Raw genomic sequence first — 22,866 nt, 5'->3', positions numbered from 1 at the left:
TCCTGACTGAGTAGTCAGAAGCAGAGATGACAGAAAGATCAGGTCTTGAGAGAGCAATGTCATCACGTTCTGGACCGTTTCCAGACCTCAGCTGGCTAAAAGGAGGTCTTCCCTGTGAGAGTTTTCTAAACATTCCTGAACACGAGAAGCAGACTTTTTCTACATCTCCAGACTGTTAGCGATAAAAACATTGAATGCTACCAAGCATTTTCCATTAAAAAGCTGAGGAACTCCTAACAAAGTGCATGAAATCCCTGACTAGAACAGTTCTTGATTATTTACTTTCAAAAAGTAGAAACCTAACAAATTACTTTCTGCAACATCTGTTCTGGACACAGAAGTTTTCACTATTTTATTATTTAGATAATGGAGCAGGCAGCGTACCTAAGTTTTCAGATGATTCCAACCTGGGAGAAACAAGAACATGCTAGAAGACAATATTCAAGATTTTCCTACTAAACTTGGGAAATGGATGGGGAAGAACAGGACACGACTCAGCACAGGCTAGAACAAAGTACCATATAAAGCCAGAAACAATCATTTCTAAAAATCACAGGCTAGAGAACTAATGGTTGTTCTACCAAACATAGCAAATCATGAACTGAAGTCTAAATCAACCTGTCAAAGAAAACTCAGTCATCATACTGGGATGCACAAAATGGTATAGGCTACAAGACACGGAGCAACTTTCTGCTTTGAAAATTCCCCAGCTGCAACACAACATCCAATTTTGGACACTCAACTTCAGGGAAGATGCGGACTAAATGGAAGTCATCCATAGTGAGACTAGTCCATTCCCTCTCCAGCAGTGAGAATTATCATGACTAGAAAATAGCCAAAGGTAGAAAGAGATTGGAAGACTTGTTCCATGACAACAGTTTTCACCAAATTGTGAGCTTGCTGGCTAGTTGTACAGCAAATGCACCCACCAGAGAACTCAGAATTACTCTGCCAGTTTTGCTCTGGATGCTTCTCTCTTCCATGAGGCTCAAAGACACTGTTAAGGTTCAAAAAAGCAGCTCGAACCTTGCAGTTCTCAGCTTAAAGATGCATGGGGAGATTGCCCAGGCACAGGGAAACAAGTATGGTTTTGTTCATACGAGTGTATATGAACCATCAAGAGCTTTACCTATGAAGGAAATACCCAAGAATGACCTTAGCTTCTTTTAGTAGGTGCCTGTTAGGGCATGACAACAAACTGGCTGAAGGTGGAAACAGCAAAGTCCAAAGCTTCTCTCTGGAAAAACTGCCTCAAAGGAAGGCAGAGAAACCAGGACATGGTACCTGACTTTGAAAGCTACCAAGACTAGAAGATCAGAAAAGATTTCCATAAAATTGTTCTCAGGGAATCACACAGGAACTGGAAGAGCCTCTGAGCAAAGCTGACAAGTGATAATGCAAGACTGATTCTGATAGAAATCTGACTGAGCTAACTAACCTGAACTACTGTTTCCCTGCAGATGGATAAATGCTAGCATTCACTAGCTACATACCATCTCTGGAAGAATGAAGTCTTCAGCTGGGCTCAGTTCAGGCTTCCTGCACGGCCGCAAGTATCTGTTGTAGATAGACAGTCTATGATCCCAAACAAAGAGCTGCGGGCTTGCTCTTGTGAACAGGCAAACTCAAAGTTTTGCTAAACAACAAAGGCTCTCCAAAGACAATGGATCTTGACTGAGGCACTGTATTCCTGAGGTCTTTTGCAACACTGTCCTATCTCCACAATGCCAACCATCCTCTGACTGTGAAAGTAGTAACATAAACATTCTAAGGGCAACAATTAAAACTCCTTGAATCGCATATGCTGGATAATAAACAGCCACTGCAGATTTGAAAGTACGTGTTTCTAAGAGGAGAGTCACAGAACAGTTCTTCTACCATGGTAAAAGGCAAGGATGAAAACTGAACCCCAGCGAAGAGAGGGTCAGCAGACATAGCCTGGGGACTGCACTGACACACCAGGCAAGGCCAGCTCAGCAGCAATACACGGAGACAGGCTCTAAGAGGACACAACTTTACAAGGGCGCCAGTAAGAGCTGGATGAGCATATAACCCCTGAAGGTAAGATGTGAGCAAACATACCTTTTTACAGGAGCTGTAAATTCCATCCAACAGAAAGGGCCTTCGACGTCTCTCAGGGTTGAAAGGTGAACCAAAACGAATGTAGTGTTTAGGTGTGGTACAAATTAGCGGGGAGTGGATGAGCCCTGGCAACATATTTAGGGTAGTTGCCAAAACTGTTGGGTCTGTAGTAATGCGCAGAGGGCATTCGATAGGGCACTCCTGCTTTTCTGCCTTGTCATTCAGCCATTCGGTAACAAGATACTGAAGGAGAAAACACAGATGTTAATGCAACAATAGGTGAAGAAGAAAGGCAATACAGCACAAAGGCGTATGGGTAAGCAATGCTCAGGTCAGCCCGAATGATAAAACCTCCCTCCTCCTCAGCAGGAAGGAACACAGCCAGGACTTCCTGCATCAAACCCCATTCTCATCTGTTGCAGGCACAACAGCTAATCCAGTTTTACAGAAGTAGCTCGATTTTATGCTCCATTAATCTTATTAGAAGGTCCTCCCAAAACATGATCACGTTGTTCAAAACTAGTTTCTAGCCGCAAGCCTAAATGTATTAATGGCTAATTTATGCCCAGTATGTGGCAGTTGCCCACTAGCTTCTGCAATTTTTCCTCCTTTCCCTTACAAGTTTCTCCCAGCTTGTACATCATAGTCCGCAGTCACATTCTCTTGGTCTTCAATTCTAAGCTGACAGCTAACCTCTTCTACTTTGTCCTAAACAAATACCCCCCAGCCTGCCATCCCACTCCATCCCAAAAAGATACTGCCACCGATTCCCACCCCAAACACATTTTTATGCCATTCTAAACTTATTTTTTAAATTCTAGCTAACCTATACTACAGAATGGCGCCACTTTTCTCTCTTCGTTCTCTTGCTGGCGTACACAGGAGAACCTTTGTTTTACTATCCTTCACAAAATGCAACACCCTGGTTATTTCAAGGTGGTTTTGTTGTGTTGTTTTTTTTAAGCAAGTCTCACTACACCTCTATGCTACTTGATTTAAGGTAACTTTCTTGGTTGACAGTCTTTTTCTCCTTGCTCCCAAGACACTAGGAATACGCAGAAAACTTCTTGAGATCATATGCATCCAACCTTCTCTAATAAACATCCTTTCTTTCAGGCCCAAAAGCTAGTGCTCTTTTCCAAGCTATCAGCATCTAGCTTTTGAACGCCAGCTACCCCATCAGAGTTGTAACAACCACTTTTGCATGCTGCTGCCAAAAGCTTTTGCTAGCTTACTGCACACAGATCCAAACATTAGCTCTCCTCATCTTTCTGTTAGCACCTTGTCCCCCTGCAAAAACAACACAGTTTGTTGTCCTCATGGCCTTTGCCAGCCATCTCCCAAGCCTCTCATTGGCCTCCACACCAGTACTGAAACATTTGCTTTTCGCTTCCCTCACCCAGGGCTCAGACTCCATCACCCAATTCCTTATGTTGCCAAGCCCCTCCAACCCTTCTCTCCCAGGACCCCTCAAGCTGGAAGCAATTTTTCCCCCCCTTACACAAAGCTGTATCATTTGCCTCTTTCTAAACTCTTTGCCGTGCCCAAAAGTGAGACCCTTCCTGTTGCACCTGTACCACCCTGTCGGTATCTAAGGTGTATGTAGACTTGCTGTAAAGACCAGCTAATTTCTTTTTCTGGCCTTTGTGTGCACAGGGCTCAGCAGTCAGGTTCTGAACCATGATGAGGGCTCTTAGCCACTATAGAACAATACAGTAAATAAAAAGTCACATAATTCCAATTATTTTAAAGAACTGCTTCCCCTGAGCTAACTTTTCCCCAAAGGCCACACAAAACCTCTTTTTTCCCCTCTCCAATTTGAGTACTTTATCACATTTTACCTTTTTAGTTTTGGGGTACTTTACTGCAGCTCGATTAGACTGAGATCCTGCAGCCAGGACAGCAGTTGGGTCAGATCCTGTCAACTGTCTGCCTTCTCCCGGACCTTCCATATTGCTGACATCTGTTGTGGTTACCAAGCTGGCAGTGCTTCCTTCCTCTGGGACAGCCTGTGCGAGTTCAGCTTGCTGGGAACTGGCTTGTTTCTGCCTTCTCAGTCTTTGTGCTGAACTGGTCCGGTATCGAGAGAAGCGACTTTTTGGTCGGGGCCTGGAGGGTTTTGCTGGAGCTGGCTTAGTAACTGTTTTTTCAGGGACAGCATCCTACAATATAAACTGTCATTAGTCCAAGCACCTCTAAGAGTATTCCTTTACTCTGCATACAGGATCAAGGATTGAGGTTTATTTATTGACATTACCCAACTCACAAAATCTGGTTGGACCCTGTTTATGTTGGCTCATGAGATGGCTTTGGGGACTCTTCTAAAACACTGGCACTTTATCATTTTGCCTGCTGTGTTCTTAAAGGGTCAACCAGAATACTGGTCTTAAGGGAGAAAGCAGCAGTACGAAACTTGCTACTTGTCTCAAGGTGACTATTCTTACTCCTGATCTGAGCTGACATGTATCATTCCAGTAAAGAATCTTGGCCCTGCCATATAACAGGAACACATGCATTCAAAGCAGACTGAGCCAAAAAAAAAACCACAGAAAAAGTGAAAGAATTCCTCAATCACTGCAGCTACGCATACAAATTAAGCTCACACCAGTACAGAAAGGGCCCACTGGGTGAAGGAGCTGGGCTTGTTCAGCCCAAAGAGAAGACTTAGGGGGACCTAACAGCAGTCTTCCTAAATCCAAACTGAGGCCATCGAGAAGATACAGCAGCGCATAATGGGAAGACAAAAAAAGAAGGTACATACACTGAAATGAGAGGTTCAGACCAGATACGAGGCAAAATTTTTTCACTATGAGAACAGTCATGAATTGGAAGGGGTTTCCCAGAGGGGCTGTGCTATCTCCATCCTTGGAGATATTCAAGACAAGACTGGGTAAAACCCCAGCCAACCTAGTCTGACCTCAGAGCTGACCCTGCTTGACACAGAATGGATTGAGAGACCCTGGGAAGTTCCTCCCAGCCTGAATGATCTTAAGATCAGATATGCTGCATCTAAGCTTGGTACCAGCTATTAAACAGTCCTATCTTCATCTTACCACTACTTGTGAAGACCGTCGTGTGTTCACCCCGGTACTGCTGTTACTGTTCGAAACATCTGGAGCAGCAGCACTCAGTGCTGAACTTCCATCTTCAGTTTCAGGAGTCTCTGTTTTTACTTCCTCCAGCTCAGGAGCCTCAGAATTGATGTTGATTTCAGCATCAGTACTGTTACGGTCTGATGGTTGCTCTCGTCTCCTCTTTCTCTTTTCCAAGTTTTCAAACATGTGCATGATGGCTTCTACCTTCCTGTCTTCTCGGGACTAGAATACAAGAGTAAATTTAAATCAGCACTGCAAATAGAGAGGAGGAGGCAAGAACAGATATGGGATGCAGCACAGGAAGGAGAACAACTGCCAAATAGCAATGATAAAAGCCAGAAAGCAGACAGAGAGAAGCAGTTCTTTTCAGATAATTGCATTTTTCAACATGGCAAATTTCCCGGAATAACAACAACATAATCATGTGTTCATAGAGTAACTAGAAGAACTAGACTTTGTTCTTAAATAGGACCACTTAGATACTACTGAGTTATATTTATAAAATGGCCACAAGGAAAAGCATAATTTTGAATAATTAAAAAATGCAAGAAAGAAAGAATAGAGTGAAGAGACAACCTGGAAACAAGTGTAGCTACTCGCTAATGACCAAGTGTTAGAAGCAAACAGAAACAGAGGCAACAGAAGTGAACCAGTAATTTGCAGCAAGTATAACACACCACACAAACTGACTGAAATGATCCAGGTTCATTCCTTCCCCGATGTTACGAGATCACCCAGCTCAAAAATAAGAGCTCTTGTCTAAGCAGCTTACATAGCAGATAAGAAAAACAGAACAAGAGAGAACAGAGAGACAAACCAAAGGTATTTATCAGGTAACCAGAAAGGACAGGAAATCTAATCACCTAGCTGTGTCAGAAATAATTGTTAATTATGTATGTAAAAGGCCCAGTACAATAATGCTGCAGCGACTGGCAAAAACCAGGCTGAATAAAGTGAATTTTAAGAAGTGGGGTTAAGTGCCTTCTGAGACTTGTCACGGAGGAGAAAGTATCTTGATGCACACAGCAGTACTCAATCACTGGACTTCACAGGTTTTTGTTCAAAAATATTCACTACATAAAAAAAAATGAGAGACTGGGAAAACTACAGCTATAGGTATTCACCTGGTGCCAAGTATAGAAAACAATCTCATTAAAGGAGATTAACTGGTGAAACATACAGGAACTGGGCTTACAGGCTGATTGGAAACTAACACTTCACTTAGTCTTCTTGAACTATACTGTCCCGGAAAGAGATCAGCTTCCCTGCACTAAAATGAAATCTCCCCTCCAAGCTTAAGGCCAGCCTGATGGAGGACTGCTCTTATTCAAACTCCAGTAGAAACTGACTGCTTTATCTCTCCTCTTCTAAAAAATCCATGAGATAATCCAAGGATCTCTCTGCTGGATGGCCCTCTGCTCTGCAATTTGCTGTGCTATCTTAACATTTAAAGCATTCCTAGGAAATTTACACATGGAAGATCCCTATCTCCAATTAGAGAAAGAAGGGTGATTAAGGTATTTGGTGAACAATGGAAAGACAGGAAACTCCTAGCTCTAAGACATTTGTTGGCTGGGAGAAGAACGGGAGCACTTTCTCTTCCTTGTTTTTTTTTTTTTTGTTGGTTCATTGTTGTTATGTTTGTTGTTGTTTGTTTGATTTTATTAAAAAAAAAAAAAAAAAAAATCAATCCATGAATTAAGTAAAGCCAGAACAGCTCCATTCAGATGCATAAAACCTTCTAATCCAGAAAACAATCCCAGGTGCTGTAAGAGGCACAAAAACCCCCCCCAGCTCTACTCAGTACAGAAGAAGGCTGAGAAGGGACTGTGTTATTAAAGATCCAAGAGCATCAAGAAATATTTTGATCAAGATGACTAATTAAGACAACAATGATTTGGGAGCACAAAGGGATTTCCTAATAAAGAATATAGCAAATTTCATTGACTTTTGCCAATAGTGCTCTTGGTGGTCTACCAACTTTTGCCACTTGATCCTGCCCTTTTCCCACATGGCAACATGTTTATGAACCCATACAGGGAACAGAGATACGTTAACAAATCTAACCCAGCAAAATAGTCAAGTTTTAACAAGAATCAGGTTCTGGTTCATCATGTGGCTCCATAAATTCTTGTACTGGCAATAAGGAAGGGCAGCAGGAACATAAAAAGGGTGCAATTACCTTTTTTTGAACCTGGTGCTGATTGTCTTGTTAATGGTATGTTTTAGGCTATAGAACAGCCCTGAAAGTAACAGTTAAGCCTTTCAACCAGGAAACAATACTGTCCTGTACCTTCTAACCTGCAGTACTTAACATAAATCCTGTGATGTGGAGTCAATCTAGTTTTTGGGGGTGGTTTTTTTTTTTTGTGGTTTTTTTTTTTTTTTTATTGTTTGTTTGTTTTTAAATCAAATTACTGAAGACCACTGACAGTTGGCAGTTGTGTTGAAACAAGTGAAATAACCAATTGGACCTGCTGGCCACTGCACGAAGCAAGTCCTAAAGGGGACGATACTCAGACTGAGAGGTACTTGCCCGTCGGTTGTGCACCAAGGCTCCCTGTTCATCTGCGGGCTCCTCTTTCTCCCCTTCTTGTTTCTCCTCCTTCTCTGCCACCTGAAAGACAAGCCCAGACTTAGTATGTCAAACAAAATCTGGTACTGTTTTAAAATTGCCAAGATTCCCATTGTAACCTAAGGTGCGTGCTAAAGGTTCAAAAAGGCCTCCTGCAGTTTCTGTTCTGAAGACTCCCAGTGCTGTATTGGATCAGATTCCACTCCACTGAATGATGACAATACATATAACGAAGCGTCAAGAGTTTTACCTCATTGTCACTGACTGCTGCAGGTCCCTCAGTAACTTCCTCTGTTTGTTGACTGCTGTTCTCGTCCGATGCAATGCTCTGCTGTTCCATTTCTAGTTCCTTTCGACGGGCTTTTCGCCGGCGTGTTTCTGCCCCAATCAGTGTGCCTAAAACAGGTGGAGGTAGGTGTTCTGCAGCATTTGGGCTACGTTTCTGCACAGGGCAATTCCGGTTCCCCTTGTGACACGCACAGTCCACTTTATAGTTGCTGCTCCAAAACACAAACATAATTCGTGTCACTCTTCATTTCTCAACCCTTGCACAGAGACATTCAATGCATCTCCTACTAAACATCTCACCACGTGCCAAAGCAAGGACAGCAGGCTACCTTATGGCCTCTATTGGAGAATATGCCAGCAGAACTGGACAGAATAGCCGGAAAATGCAATTCAGTAGAAAACGGAGCAAAATGTAGAATGCGAGGAAAGGGCTGGAGGAAGATGTCCAGTCCAGGAGGGCAGTGGAGAACTCCTGGGCGAGGTGAAGGACTCACCAGATGTTGTACTCATAGTCAAAGGCGATGGTAACCTCTGTGTCCTTGGCAATGGTGGCAACCGCATAGATACACAGGTGGATCATCCCATCAGCAATCACATGACGAACCTTGTTAAACAAAGTAGAGAGAAACTAACATCTCCACAAGCTGCACTTCTTACTTCCAAGAGGGAAGCCTCCTTCTGCAAAGTAGCTCTCATGTATTCCATGAATAATTATCCTAAATCCTCCACAGGGAAAAGCCTGTTTCACTGCTCTTGTCTTATCCTGTGCTTTTCCACTTACACTTCCTACCACCTGCTTACCCTAACTAACATTCTGCAGCCCAAGGAAAGACATAAAAGAAACCTTTTCCTTCCAAAGAAAAAACTCATGTTCCCAAACTTTCTCATCTTCCAAGTATAAACCATCAACAGTGGGAGATGCAGAAAATTTACCCCATTTACTGCATTTTAAGTTTGTATATGCATAAAAAGGGAATGCACTAAGCCTGTGTAAAACATGTATTTGCAATTACAGTGATGGTGAAGAGAGAATTTACCTCTGCATTTGGAGTGCAGGAACGCCTGATGAACCTGGCATCATTACCAAAGGTGCGGGCATCAACACACATTTCAACGCCATTGAACTTGGAGTAGAACAGCACAAAGGGATATGGCCTGGAGAAGTAACAGAACGTCTCAATCCCAAAACACCCAATCCCCACGGCACTTACAACAGGTATCCCTCACTTCACTGGAAGCAGCGCTTCCATCAGTGCTATTGCTCTGGACACTTATGCACTTCCATCATCACAGTTTAACAGATCTACTTCAGAGGGTTTTGGTCCACAAGCAGAGCATCAAGCTGAGGTTGTATATTTGATTTCACATTTTCTATGGATGGCACAGCTGACAAGGGCCCTTTAAGTGTGCATTATCCCATAGAGACACTAGTCTCTCTGTGCCATGATGCTCTCATACTAATCACTTCATAGTACTCTTACTTTTTGAAGAAATGCCCATTGACCTCGAATTGCTGCCGTAACATAACCTTCCCTCGATACTCAATTATAAGGGTATCTAGTGCCAAGTCTCTTGCTGCCCTCAGGATCTTCCGGTGCTTCTGAACCCGAGTCACCCTTCCCAGCTGCAGCTGTAACAAAAAACAGAGCAAAATATGAGAATTCAAACCAAAGGCCTCTAACTCATGAAGAGTATTTTACCTATATGAAAAGAAACATTACTCTAGTAGCAACATGCAGAAACTCTGCCAGGCGAATATATTGTTTATTCTGTAACAGTTTACTAATGACAAATGACTTTGATAATATTTATCAAAAGCAAAGAATATTTATTCCTTTCCTTCAACAGTAAGTCTCACAAATCTATCAGACCAAGTACTTCAGTCTTGCAGCTATGAGGCACAACCAGACCTGTCAGTTGCTGCTAACAGGGAACTGCTCTGCAATTATGGCCACTTTCACAGCCAGAACAACTCAAATCTTCCCTAAATTGTGGGTTGTCACACGTTCACAGGAAAAAACACAAGCTTTTCCTTCTGCAGAGGATGGTAAATTCCAGCTAAGAAGCCAAAGACTTAAGCTGGCAATTTCTATCTCCATCCAGAAACTTCCCTTCATCTGCCTGTTCAACTAGTGCTGTGGATTTTATTTTTTTAAAATGAAGAAATACATTCTTAACTAAGTAGTGACAGTTTACTGAATCTTCTTTATGTTAAAGTCTGCAGCTCTATTATAATGGATTTTCACAACAATGTGTTTTGACAGTATGAAACGACAACTTTCTTTAAGCACAGACATTCAAAGATGACACATTTTACAGAATAACAGATATTATAAGCGTTAGGGCATAGGAAAGACTTCTTCCATAAAAACAAAGTACTTTCCTTGCTTAACAGGTTATACCTCTCTTCAAGTAAAAATTACATGAAGATGGTTTGCTGCCTCACTGCAAGAGCTGTGCCTGCTCTTTCCTAAGCATGCTATTCACTGTGCATAAGGACCTGGGTTTTGATACTTTTCTGGAGTGAACTGAGGCAAAAGTGTTCTTACTTCAGTAATAATGAGAGTTATCTATCTAAATTAGAAGTAAACCACAAGATTTTATTAGAAGCAAGCTCCTAGCTTTTCCTGATAAAAGTCTCTCGTTAGAAACAGCTACTGAGCAGTCTGCTGAAACGGATAAAAAAACCACATTAGCTTAAGAAGGGTCTCAGTGTGGACAACGACAGAACACATGACGTTCTAGCCTTGTGAAAATAAAGTTAATGCCTTAAGGCAGCACTGCACCGGGAACCAAACGAAACTCTCCATACTGACCATGTGAAAGTATTGAACCACGGATTTTTTTCTGTAGCAATCTTGTATGTGCTCTGAATTAAACCTCTTTGGGAAGATGATGACTTTCACTGTTTAACTATGACATTACACTGCAGATCTTGGATCAGCCACTAAAGATAGATCTATTTGTTGACTTCTCTCACTCAGGTCCAAGATAAAGATAGCCTTATAAGAATATTCGTTTGAAACCTATGCAGATCGGAGTAATGGTCTTGCTATTCCACATCTCCTCTTAGAGATATATCCAGTGCTACATTTATCATGCCTATGAGGTATATCTCTTTTTCATACCACTGTATCTGCTGGCAATTGGAAAAACCTGCATGTATGTATTGGAGACTGAAAAGCCTTGCAGGGTGTCGTTTATCTCTTCGTATCTCAGGTCCTGATAGCAGCTCACAGAGGATTCCGCAAGTCTACTGAACTGGCATAAAAGAAACATGTTATTTCCAGACTAAGAAGCCACACTGTTGGCCCCAATTTCTGATCAACAAACCCATGACACAAGTGAACTGTAGGATAAGACTGTTTACATTGCTGGGAGTAGTGGCTAAATTATTTTAGAAAAATTGGATACACTTTGTACTATCTAACTGTGGTAACACAGAATAAATAAATGGGACTAGATTTGTTAGTGTGTGACAGGAGATAAGGAGAAAGCATCTGAAGTTCGTAGATAAATTAGGACTGAGACACAAGCTTGTCTCCAGTTGAGTAATTTTGTTTCTCTACTACCACTTGTTTGCTGTTATTATCAGTTTCTCATCTAAGCTGGCTCTACACAGGAGGACTGGACCAGATGACCTTCAGTGGTTCCTCCCAACCTGAATTATTCTACTACAATATCAAATTCTCTTAGTATCTTTCAGAGATGCGAGTTAATGTCTGGCAGCCTTCACTCTCTGCTTTGGCCCACGACTGACTTGTATTACTGTGCACCTGATGCTGGAAAACAGCTTGGGGAACGCAGCTGGGATAAGGTGAGGTGGTGGGAAGAGAAGAGAGCCCATGAAGGAAAGAGAAGCTCTGCATCAGTAACACTTAACAATTATCTGAGTTGGGTAAAAGAGGAATGATCTCACAGCTTTTCTGCTAAGACCCTAGCTCAGCTTGTTTTCGTTCTCTGAATTTAGAAATATGAAGAGGATTAGCTGCCATGCTATCATGTGTGAAACGAACAAATGATTTTATTCATGTCATAGGCCAGGGACTGCTGACTGCTAATCAGACAAAACTGTTCTGGTATGTTTGCAGAGCAACATCTGCATAATACTCAGTGGCTTTATTTTATAAAGGCCCTTTTGCTCTTCACTTCAGAATGTGAAATCAATCAGGGGTTTGAGCTCAAGTCAGCGATTATCAGAGGCAACAAAGGGCAAATACTGACCCTGGGTTTGGTTTGGCAACAGCAGGCAGAAAAGTGATTCACAGCTTTCAGTTTGTCAAGCATCTGGCAGTAGCCAGCACTAAGATGATTTTATCCGTGACACTGAACAGCTTCATATTTGCATCATTAGGACAGTTGAGAATTGGTTTATCCAAAACATTCCAATGACCAAAATCCCATGTCCTGCATGTATAACAACACAATTTTCCCTACTCCTCCTGGCTTGGGGAAGCTTTTAGGTCACATTTCCTCCTTCTCTCTCTCTCTTTTTTTAAAGTATACACTTGCATCATTGTTTACTCAGGCCAAAAAACTCTCTCAACTGTGAGAGTATGCAGGGCATATAAAACATTTTGGTTTTATTCCTTTCTCCCCTCTCCAGTCTTCATGGCCAAATAGAGCAGTTACAATACCCACCATCTACACACAGCTGCTATCTGCATATTGACATGACCTCCCTAATTTTTCTTCTAGCTCAAAGTACCTACTTCCTTATCTCCCAGAAAAGCTATTTTTACATCCAGTAATGATATCTAGTTAAAAGACAACTGATGCAAACCAAGAAGCCTTCTCTGTTTGTCTAATAAAGATGAGACAAATGAGTGGAACAAAAATATAAAGCACAGGATGAGAGATCACGCACTCCACGCCTGTGCAGGCTATCCTCCTCCCAACATTCCCAGCCATCTGCTGAACAGAGAAAACAAGGACATAAGGGCTGAGAAGCAGAAGGCCAGACAGACACCTGGTCTTTCCTCAGTATCCAAGAGGAACTACAAAGCTACTATGTCCCTTTATACTTTCCCAGCATGCGCAACGACAGGTACCTACCTACAGCTTGTTTAGAATAACTGCAGCTCTCTATGAAGTTTTGTAACTTTCTATCTTTCTGTTTCTTTGGGATATATCGCATTTGGGGTCTTCTGGTTTGGAATGCTGGCCACTTTTCCCTGTGGGAAAACCTATGTCTGTGCAGGGAAGGGAGAGGGCAAGACAGCATGACAAGAACAAGCACATTTATGTATGGTATCTTTTATAATCATCTGTCCTGCTGTACTCTATGAAGGTGATAAAAAGAAACAGCATATGTTTTATTATTTATTTCAGGACTTTTCCTAAACTCATGTGAAGGGGATAGAAGAGTTTACATTTAGACTCAGAAAATACTAAGGCTTCTAGAGAAGCAGAACTTTTTCTTCCCTATATTTCTCTCAGTTGCTCTCTCTAGGAAGGCTACTCACATAGCCAAGTAGAAGTGTTTCTTCCCAACCCCCACAGAAGTCTTATTATTGCAGAACTAGAGGTAAGAGTGGAAGAAAGTTGGGTCCAAAGTCCTCTTTCTGCACTCTCCCTTACTGGCAATATCTGTCCTCTGCCTGATGTGCTTCACCTACATGAAAGCAGAGAAAAAAGTGGGAGGGAGCACGTGAACTTCACAGAGCGGTGAGTCAGCTGATACAAACAAGAGTGATTCAAGCACAAACATATACCTGATATTCAGGTTTCTGACTCTGCTCCCCTTCTACAGAAGAAAGGCCCCACATCTGTGTGGGAGCCCATCCTTTTCAGCTGCACCAATCTCCATTCTCCTGGACAAGGCAGCCCTATCTCCATTCTCCTGGACAAGGCAGCCCTATCTCCATTCTCCTGGACAAGGCAGCCCCACAAAGCCTGAACTGAGTAGGAATGCTGCTCACTGTTCAATAATGCATGGACCAGATGAAACATCAGCTGAGAAGAGTAGCAGGCAGGACATACACCACACAAACACATCTATTTCCTGTTTCTCCTTGTCTACATGCACTCCATAAAGCTGGCAAGACACCCATCATTGCATATCTCTAAAGAGAAAAGTTAGGGAGAGACAGTTCCCTAAAATCAGTTGTAGTTGTGCAGTATTTGGAAGTTACCAGAGCCCAAATAATCATCCCAAATATTGAAATAATGTTGAAAGGTTCTTTAAAATAGCTTTCCACAGAACATGAGCTAAAGGGGAAAAAAAAAAAAAACAAACCAAAACAAAATGACAGAAAAACTCAACTGGAAAGCAGGAAATTTCCCATCTCCAGCAAGTGATAGATCTGGTTCTGCCTCAAGCCATTCAGTGACCAAAAGCATTTATGGTAAAATACCTGTGAACCATGTCACAGAACTGTACAAAATATCACAGAATCACAGAATGTTAGGGATTGGAAGGGACCTCGAAAGATCATCTAGTCCAATCCCCCTGCCGGAGCAGGATTGCCTAGACCTTATCACACAGGAACGCGTCCAGGCGGGTTTTGAATGTCTCCAGAGAAGGAGACTCCACAACCTCTCTGGGCAGCCTGTTCCAGTGTTCGGTCACCCTCACCATAAAGAAGTTTTTCCTCATATTTATGTGGAACCTCCTGTGTTCCAGCTTGCACCCATTGCCCCTTGTCCTGTCAAGGGATGTCACTGAGAAGAGCCTGGCTCCATCCTCATGACACTTGCCCTTTACATATTTAAAAACATTAATGAGGTCACCCCTCAGTCTCCTCTTCTCTAAGCTAAAGAGACCCAGCTCCCTCAGCCTCTCCTCATAAGGGAGATGTTCCACTCCCTTAATCATCTTCGTGGCTCTGCGCTGGACTCTCTCTAGCAGTTCCCTGTCCTTCTTGAACTGAGGGGCCCAGAACTGGACAGCTTAGCAACACTGGTTTAGTTGAATGCGAGTGTTTCTGAATCTGTCTTGGTAGTGGTATCTCTTCTGCTCCCTTTTATAACATATCTGTGTCTATTGGTCTGAAATTACATGACCAGCTACAACATTGCTCACCCATGCCCACGTCTTATGTCTAGAAACCAGAGGACCTGACCTACCCCACTTCTGTCACAATGGTTCTTACCTGCATCTGGGACCCAATGACAGTATTATTGCAGGCCAGCTCCGTTTTGTTGATTGTGTCTAGCATAGCAGTTTTGCCCACATATTCTTTATTAGAGTTTAGGTGACGCTCCAACAAGTTCTGTACATCAGCGCTGTACTGGTTAGTAAAGGCTTCTTCGTACTGATCTGTCCAGAGTCGTATTCGATTCTCCCACCCTTCAGCTGTGTTTTCATCCAAGGCGTGCGCTTCAGACGGGGAATTCTGCAAACAGCAAAGGGTGAACGGCCAGCACACAACGGGAAAAACTACCCACAGTGCTCTGAGCATGTAATATGCAACAAAAAAGGCAAATCTATTCCAAGCTAAGAAAGCGTCAGTTATGAGGACACCTTTTTCAGAACCTGCATCTGCCCAAACATTGTACAAGTGTCACTTAGGAATCTACGGAGAACTCTGTGCAAGACTAAGACCTCTTGAGAGCTGGTATTTGGCACTGTTACATACAAGAAAATTAAGCTAGTACATGGCCAGAAAAAGTTTTTTTAATTCACTCTGGAAACATAATTAAGTAGATTAAAAAAAGCAAAGGAACAGAACACCACAAAGGTAAATAAATCTCATGTAGGCTTGTCCTACAGTCAACCCACTCATGTCCAACATAATGCTAGATTGCATCTCAATCTTTGCAGTGACTGATCCCAAAATACTTCTGAACCCTCTAGCTAAATGGTCACCAAGGTTTCGAGAAACTGAATGTAAAGCATAAGCTAATACTTGGAGGGTTAAAACTGCAAGTCCTAAGCAGTGTAAAGCAGAGAGGGCAAAATCAGGTAATTTGTTCATACCATCTTGTAAGGGAGGGAAAAAAAGCAGCTTCATTCATTACTTGACCATAGTTGAAGTAATTCAACAAATGATATTCCAGAAGTCAGTAACTTAACTGGCTTCATAACGGACTGACACACATGTGACATTGAGGTATTAGTGACAAGGACCACTGAAGAACAATCACTATTTTCATCATTTATATTAAAAGTATTAAGAGTTGTCATGCATTTTTACCCTCTCAAGGCACTTGAGTACTACGAAGACAGGTGCATACAGACAGATATACCACAGGATTGTGCTATTTCCTCTGACCCACCTGCTAGGAGGCACTGTCAGCTACAGTACTGGGGTCAGGTGGAACTGAATGAACTTTAAGGCAACTCTGGTGTTTCTAGGAACATGTTTAGCTCTAAGTGCAAGCCTATTTTTTTGCCAAATAAACTTTCTATCAGACAGCCACACCTACCAATACTGCAGAAAGGCAGACATAACTGTATCATCCCACCCATCCCTAGTAAGAGGGTGTTGAGAGAATAAAGGTAACACTGCTAGGGACACCCAACATTAACCTTGTGTGCTACTTTGATGCCCAAGCTTAAAATATCTTTGATGCAATCAAGTGGTAACTGACCTCACAGAGAGTGGCTACAACCACTTCTACATTCCTTACATCAAACACCCCACTCCCAGGTGTCATGAAGCAGTCATATCTCTTGCAACTGGATGACATTAGCTTACAGAAAGTGACAGAGATATCTGAAGCAAAAGCAAGGTTCAAGGGGCAATCCCTGTGATATCTTTTGAACAGGCCTGTTTGCAGTGCATGGTAAGGCTTGGGATTATTCTGAGGCTGGTCCCACAATCAAAAATTCCCCAGGCAAACCAAGAGAGGCGCAAAGTTACAGCGGAAAAAAATACCCACCACCATCACAGAGGCTTCTCAGTTCCACTCACCTTCATCCTCAGAGACTTTCGTGAGCCCTCTCGAAATGCCTGTCCCCCGAACAAGGAGAGAGAGAAAAAACAAAAAGTATTATATAACCTTTCCTCAGAATTAGTGTCCCAGAACCACACTAGATCTTACTCCAACAGACCAACCCTTAACAAAAGACAGCAAGAATTACAGGAAGATCTACACAAGTAGCAATGGACTTGAACAAAAAGGCTCCGCAATGCAAATCCAGTGGAAACTGCTGCAAAGCTTGATGGCCAGGATTTCTGAACTAAAAAGGCCTGCCTCACACTTAGTAAAAATCTCAAGATCAAAACCAACTGTCCCAACTAACACCACTTGCTTTGACAAAAGAAAGGACCAGCACCAGAATCAAGCTGGTTCACAACAGAAAACCTGAAGACCTCACGTGGGTCCTTGCTCTCAGCCTTTTATTTAATCAGTGCCTACCAGAAGAACTTCAAGGGAAACCTAGCCTGGGGAAAATCATGGTAAAGCTTGCACATGATGGGAAAGAACCAGCTGCTCACAAACTTGCATTCCAATATAAGCAACCCAAAATTATTTCAGTCCTCAAATCCTCACAAAAAAGACAGTAAAGTCATCCCTCAACAAATGTTCATCACTACCTACATAGATTTCCACACAGGTACCATCTATGTCCCTGAAGAACAGTGCCAAGAAGCTTTGCAGCCCAGATTCCTTAACACAGCCTGCTAAGAAATGCCACGCCCCCTTGGTTTTTCATTGCATTCACAGACTGCCCCTTTGCCACAAACAGACAGACTCCAAAAGCTACTTCCCCAAATCCTAATGGAGCAGAAGGGAGAATATGTGAGTCCAAGCTCTGAGCATGAATGGACAGCATTGGGAAATAAGGGTGGAGTTTCCGTAAGGTAATTTTTAAACGAACAGCCACGTACTCTAGCAGGTCACAAATACAAAGTGTCACATTATTACAGCAGAAAGAGCAATTCCTTACAGGACAAAAGTTTCTTGTCTACTGCCAGCTTGTCAACCTGCTCTCAACAATAAACCACACAGCATTCAGCAGGAACTGCAGCAACCTTGCCTCACTCTACATACCTTGATCTTTTTGGCCTTCGGAGCAGTGCGAGCTTTTTCTGTACTCCTCTTCCTCTTCTTAGGTTTGCTTCTACGGACACGGTTGACAGTCAGCGTGATGCTTGTAGGGGTGTGCTGCGTAGCTGTGTACAGCACTGTAGAGGGAGATAGCTCTTCATCCCAGCTCTCGGTTGCACTGCTGTCCCCACCTAGACAGAGGAGTGCTTCCTTAGCAATGTTTTTATTCATCCCAGAGAGAACAGCTTACCCTTATGCCCATTTTCATCAAGATGACTTGATGACTCTGCATAGCTCTTCCCTGAGAAAACTATACCACCTCAGTTTTCACACTCAAAGTGGGAACAGGTCTCCCAAACTTCTGATATCCCACAGAATGGCACTGATGAACATTTCCCTTTTCTGTTCACAAGATAATCTGATTTTCCCAAGAGCTAACCAAGGTGAGGCAGAGGAGAGGAGAAAATCCCAGTGGCTGGGAGGCAAAGAACATTAGCAGGCACTGATCACAGTTAGATGATTACAGCAGCCAAAAGACAAACGTCTTGTAGAAAGAAAGCAAAAGTCACTATTATCAGAATTACAACCTCAGGCTCACCTGACACGTTGTCCTGCTTCCGGCGGCGGAGTCTGATCACCTTCCCCCTGCTCATTCCTCTGCCAAAGGAGAATGCACAATTGAAGCTGGTTTGTAGGAGTAAAGTCACTTGAAATTCAACAGGATGTCACAAGATGCGTGCCCTCAGTGGGGCCCAGGATGATAAGAACATCGATTTAACATCCTCATCTCCACTCCTGGTGCCACCAACACTTGTCAGGCTGACAACGCAAAGGAGGAGGGTCAATACTAGGTAAAGCACTGGGAAGAACGCTCCAGTTAGCAAAAGGAAGTCTGTCCCACAGCCCAAACGTGACACGGTTCGGTATGAGAAGTCAACACGAGAAGCAGTCCATATCTGCACTGCACCAAAGCTTACCTGCACTTTTCACACTTGAGGAGGAAACCATCTTGGGAGACACTGCAGTGGCACCAAGCGGGAATCGATTCTCCTTCTGAGGAGCTCTCGCTGTCCCCAGAGTTCTCCTCATCAGGCGAGTGCAGGCCGTTCAATTCTGCACGAGGTATAATGGTCTGGACAGGAGGAGAGGCTGGCGGCGTTGGAGGAGGAGGGGCTCCGTAATTATGATCCTGAAAACAAGTATTTGCAGTACTACTTTTAATGTGAAGATATGACGCCTAGAAACTGTCCCAAATCCACAGTTCCCAGGTTATTATTTAACAACTGGTGTAAAACAGTAGTCTGAATTCTTCAACCTACCAAGAAAGTAAAGCAACAGCTTTGAAAGATGCAAACGGCTTTCTTCTGCACCAACGAACTAAATTCAAAACCTATGAAAACTACTAGGCTATTTCAACATTAACTGTTATACTGGTAATAATCTGAGATGACATCAGTGGTCAGACACTGGAACTGGTTGCCTGGAGACGCTGTGGAGTTTCCGCCTGTTGAGATATTCAAAACTCAACTGGAAACGGTCCTGGGCAACCTGCTCAAGCAGAGTCAGCTTGATCGGGGGGTTGGATTACATAATCTCAAGAGGCCCCTTCCAATCTCAATGATTCTGTGACATCCTGCTCATCCCACAGTTTCAAGCCACACTCCCACTCTTCCTGACTGTTGCTTGTTTCTCATAAGTTACCAATATGAAAATCTGTGCAGTTGAAACAAGTACAAATAGTGCACAATAAACCAAACGGGGCATAAAATTACCACCAGGAAAATATCATATATTCACACTTCATTCATATACTTCATTTAGTTAAAAATCTGTCACCTAGAACACTAATAAAGCTTCCTATAGAGTATGCAAGACTTCACAAACAAACACAAAAATGCAAAATGTATGTCAGAACTCAGCTGTAACTCAGTGTTCCCTAATAAATAAGCCAAAACTCCTGAGGCTTAACAGGCAAAGAACTATGGAACAAGGAGAAAAGAGTAAAGGAGACAGTAAAGAGCTGATTCACTGCAGAGAGAGTACTCACTGCGTAAGGCAGCCCGCGATAGCTGTGTTTCTGGGTGGCCCCATAGCCGTGGCTGGAGTACACATTCTTCTCACTGACAGCTGGACTAGCTTCCACAGACTCTGGGCTGCAGAAAGGGCCAGAAGTAAAACCCATCAATACATCATTTTTTTTTAGTGCCAGTATTTCACTGCTCTTTTCTACTCAACACATGAGCTCAAAATGAAGAAACTTCATGAAATCAAGGTGCTATGTGCTTCACCAGGCATCATGTGTGCAGAAGTTTTACAGGATGAACCTGCTTTCAATAGAGGGAGGCAACTGAGTAAGGGCCACCCTGGATAACTCATTAAACTGGGTCTCAATCTGGGAAGTTAAAAAGATAATTAGCATGTAAGAAGCTCAGTTTCCTTATAGTTGAGGAAGTTGGGTCTAGTTCAGCATTCACATCTGAACGCAGCCAGCCTAATCTCAAAGCCACTGAACAGTACTGCCATGATATCTCTGCAACAGCTTATTTCAGACAGCAGCTAAGCAGCTTTCCCTGCATCTGTGCTTTTCTCTCCCTCCAACACAAATTGTTAGCCAAGTCCAACGTCCTGTGATAAAGTCTGCATAAAACCTGCAGCTACCTTGACAGCAAAGACCAGGAGTTAGAGATTCCTGTTACAAAGAGGCAAAAAAATTCATGACCTGGACAGACAGTGGCCACAGACAAATCAGATTCGCCCTGTGCCTTCTATGCAGCAACATGGTGTGCAATGTGCTGAACAGGAGATCTGCTGCTGAGGTACAATGCGCTCTTCCACCACATGGTGGTGAAAAAAATCAGCTAAAAGTGAAAGGTATATAGCCCTTAGCAGAAAGCTGCAGAAACCCTACTCAGAGAAGGGACAGCTGCAATTCAATGCAGGGAATATTAGATAATGAGGCTACAGACAGAATACTAGCAAGGAAACACACTGTCTGCTGCAAGCAGTAGATGCAAGTCAGCTAACCTCCGCACAGATTCAAAGTAGGGCCCATACCGGAATACAGCAGAGTATTACTGAATCATGTCTGTAGCTGCAATCTTCTTCAAAATTTTAGCAGGGAGCTGAGCAAGCAGGAAAGAAAAATACGGGAAAGGAAAACTTTACCTTGGACCTCTGCTGCTCTGGTGAGATCTTACAAAATTCTCAGTGGGTCCTACATTGTCAGTGTGAATCAGGCAGTGCTCAAACACCAACGGCCAGTGGTCACCCGTGGGGCAGTGTTTAGGCACCACCCCAGAACACTAACCCCTGTGCCCTTTGGACTTCCTATTAGCTCTTGAAATCTCTGCTGCACTGAAGTTTGCCCCACCCTGGCACTAAACCTGATATACTCTCTAACGCACTAACCTTCTGAGCTTCTGGCTTATTCTGGAGTAAGGTGGATCTGTCTTTACAACATAAAGGAGCAATAATTTATTCTACAAAGAACTGCAGAAAGTAGAAGACCTTAAACTATGCAAACACCACTTCTGTAGCTCAGGATTTAGGTGCATGACAGGACAGTTCATTTTCAATGTAACTACATCCAGCTAAATTGCCAAAAGCAGGAGATATACATGACGATACCTCTCAGAGGATGTATTTCTTAATAAAAGGCACTGTGCAGAGCTTGCTCCAGCCTTGCTTGTATTTTCAGAAACAATATTAGAAGGAGAAGAGCCTAAGCAGCAGATCTGTCCTCTGTCCAAGTCACCCACATTCCTAGCTGCAGTCAGCCTGGAATACCAGCAATGCTGCTGTGAGCATGAGCAATAAAACTTCAAGATTGTTGGTGCAACGGTATCCAGGGGCAACAACGCTGGGGCCCATGCTTCCTCAGCTGCAGCCCGCCAAGGACCTTCAACAACTTCCAATACGCAGCCAGACTAACACAGCAAAACTGCTCTGCAGCCTCCATGTCACGCTCAGATGAACACAAACACCCTTCAGCACCATCAGCGGCCAGGGGAAGATGCTAAAGCTCAGCCTGAAAAGAGGGCCAGCTAGTTCTCCTTTTACCTTCCCACTGCCTTCATGATGAATATCTTTGAAATCAAGCCCTTATAAGAGACAAGAAGCTCAGGTACCCTAGACTTCATGCATCAAACTAGAGTTTCAAAGGAGAAGTGGAGGATAGTCTTAACTTTGAACAGACTCACGAAGGACACTTCAGCAGTAAGTAACAGTGCATCAATGCAAAGCCTGGAGAACAAAGTCCTGGCATTCCCAGTTTTCAGAAAACAGAGAAACCAATTCAGAAATCTTCAAAAGCCTTTTTTTCAAAGCACCCCAGCCTAGCCTCAAGTTGGACCTACAAATTTCTTACAAACAGAGAAAAAGAAAATGCTTTGCAGAAGATCTACAGACAGTCTTTTTGATATTTAAATGTTACAAGGGACGTGTGTAGATATATCTGCCTCTCCTCTCTACCATGCTCAGATGCTCAGCTCTCAAAGCAAAGTGCCTAGTTCGTGAGTGAACTATTTAGCACTCTTTCTCCTGTCATAAACAGTTTAAAATTCCTGCATGTTGAGTCTTTAAAGTGCTGGTGTGGGAGAAGCATGGTGACAAGCAATGCTGAATGTTAAATCTTGAAAAGTGAAGGATCATATACCCACTGCAGATGAGTGACTTGCTAGATTCTGACTCCCTGTTTAAAAACAACATGTAAAACTATGGGCTTTAGGATGGAACAAAGCATCATGAAGAAGAATGCCTACAACGGGGCCAGTGCCAAGACAGACAAAAAAGAGCATTAGCAGCCTTGCAGAGAGTGGGACTGTGTAGTCAAACTCTATGCGTAGTCAAATCAGGGCAAGATGGAAGGGAAAAACAACGATTCATACC

General features: G+C 43.0%; 1 protein-coding gene across 1 annotated transcript in view; it reads right to left on the bottom strand.

Moving 5' to 3' along the window:
• Window positions 1-22,866, bottom strand: part of SETD5 (SET domain containing 5) — a 69,555-nt gene that overhangs the window by 19,030 nt on the left and 27,659 nt on the right. The window contains exons 3-16 of the mRNA XM_068408955.1: window positions 20,027-20,132; window positions 18,957-19,168; window positions 18,578-18,636; window positions 17,983-18,170; window positions 16,899-16,937; window positions 15,135-15,377; window positions 9,522-9,670; window positions 9,078-9,195; window positions 8,535-8,644; window positions 8,003-8,249; window positions 7,714-7,794; window positions 5,136-5,399; window positions 3,924-4,244; window positions 2,083-2,325 (exon numbers count right to left, since the gene is read on the bottom strand). Coding sequence (XP_068265056.1) covers window positions 2,083-2,325; window positions 3,924-4,244; window positions 5,136-5,399; window positions 7,714-7,794; window positions 8,003-8,249; window positions 8,535-8,644; window positions 9,078-9,195; window positions 9,522-9,670; window positions 15,135-15,377; window positions 16,899-16,937; window positions 17,983-18,170; window positions 18,578-18,636; window positions 18,957-19,168; window positions 20,027-20,132 — 2,380 coding nt within the window. The remainder of the gene's footprint in view (window positions 1-2,082; window positions 2,326-3,923; window positions 4,245-5,135; window positions 5,400-7,713; window positions 7,795-8,002; window positions 8,250-8,534; window positions 8,645-9,077; window positions 9,196-9,521; window positions 9,671-15,134; window positions 15,378-16,898; window positions 16,938-17,982; window positions 18,171-18,577; window positions 18,637-18,956; window positions 19,169-20,026; window positions 20,133-22,866) is intronic.

This window comes from Nyctibius grandis, chromosome 10, assembly GCF_013368605.1.
Source record: "Nyctibius grandis isolate bNycGra1 chromosome 10, bNycGra1.pri, whole genome shotgun sequence".
Lineage (NCBI taxonomy): Eukaryota > Metazoa > Chordata > Aves > Nyctibiiformes > Nyctibiidae > Nyctibius > Nyctibius grandis.
The sequence above is the reverse complement of the archived record's forward strand: the minus strand, read 5'-3'. Positions and strand labels throughout refer to the sequence as shown.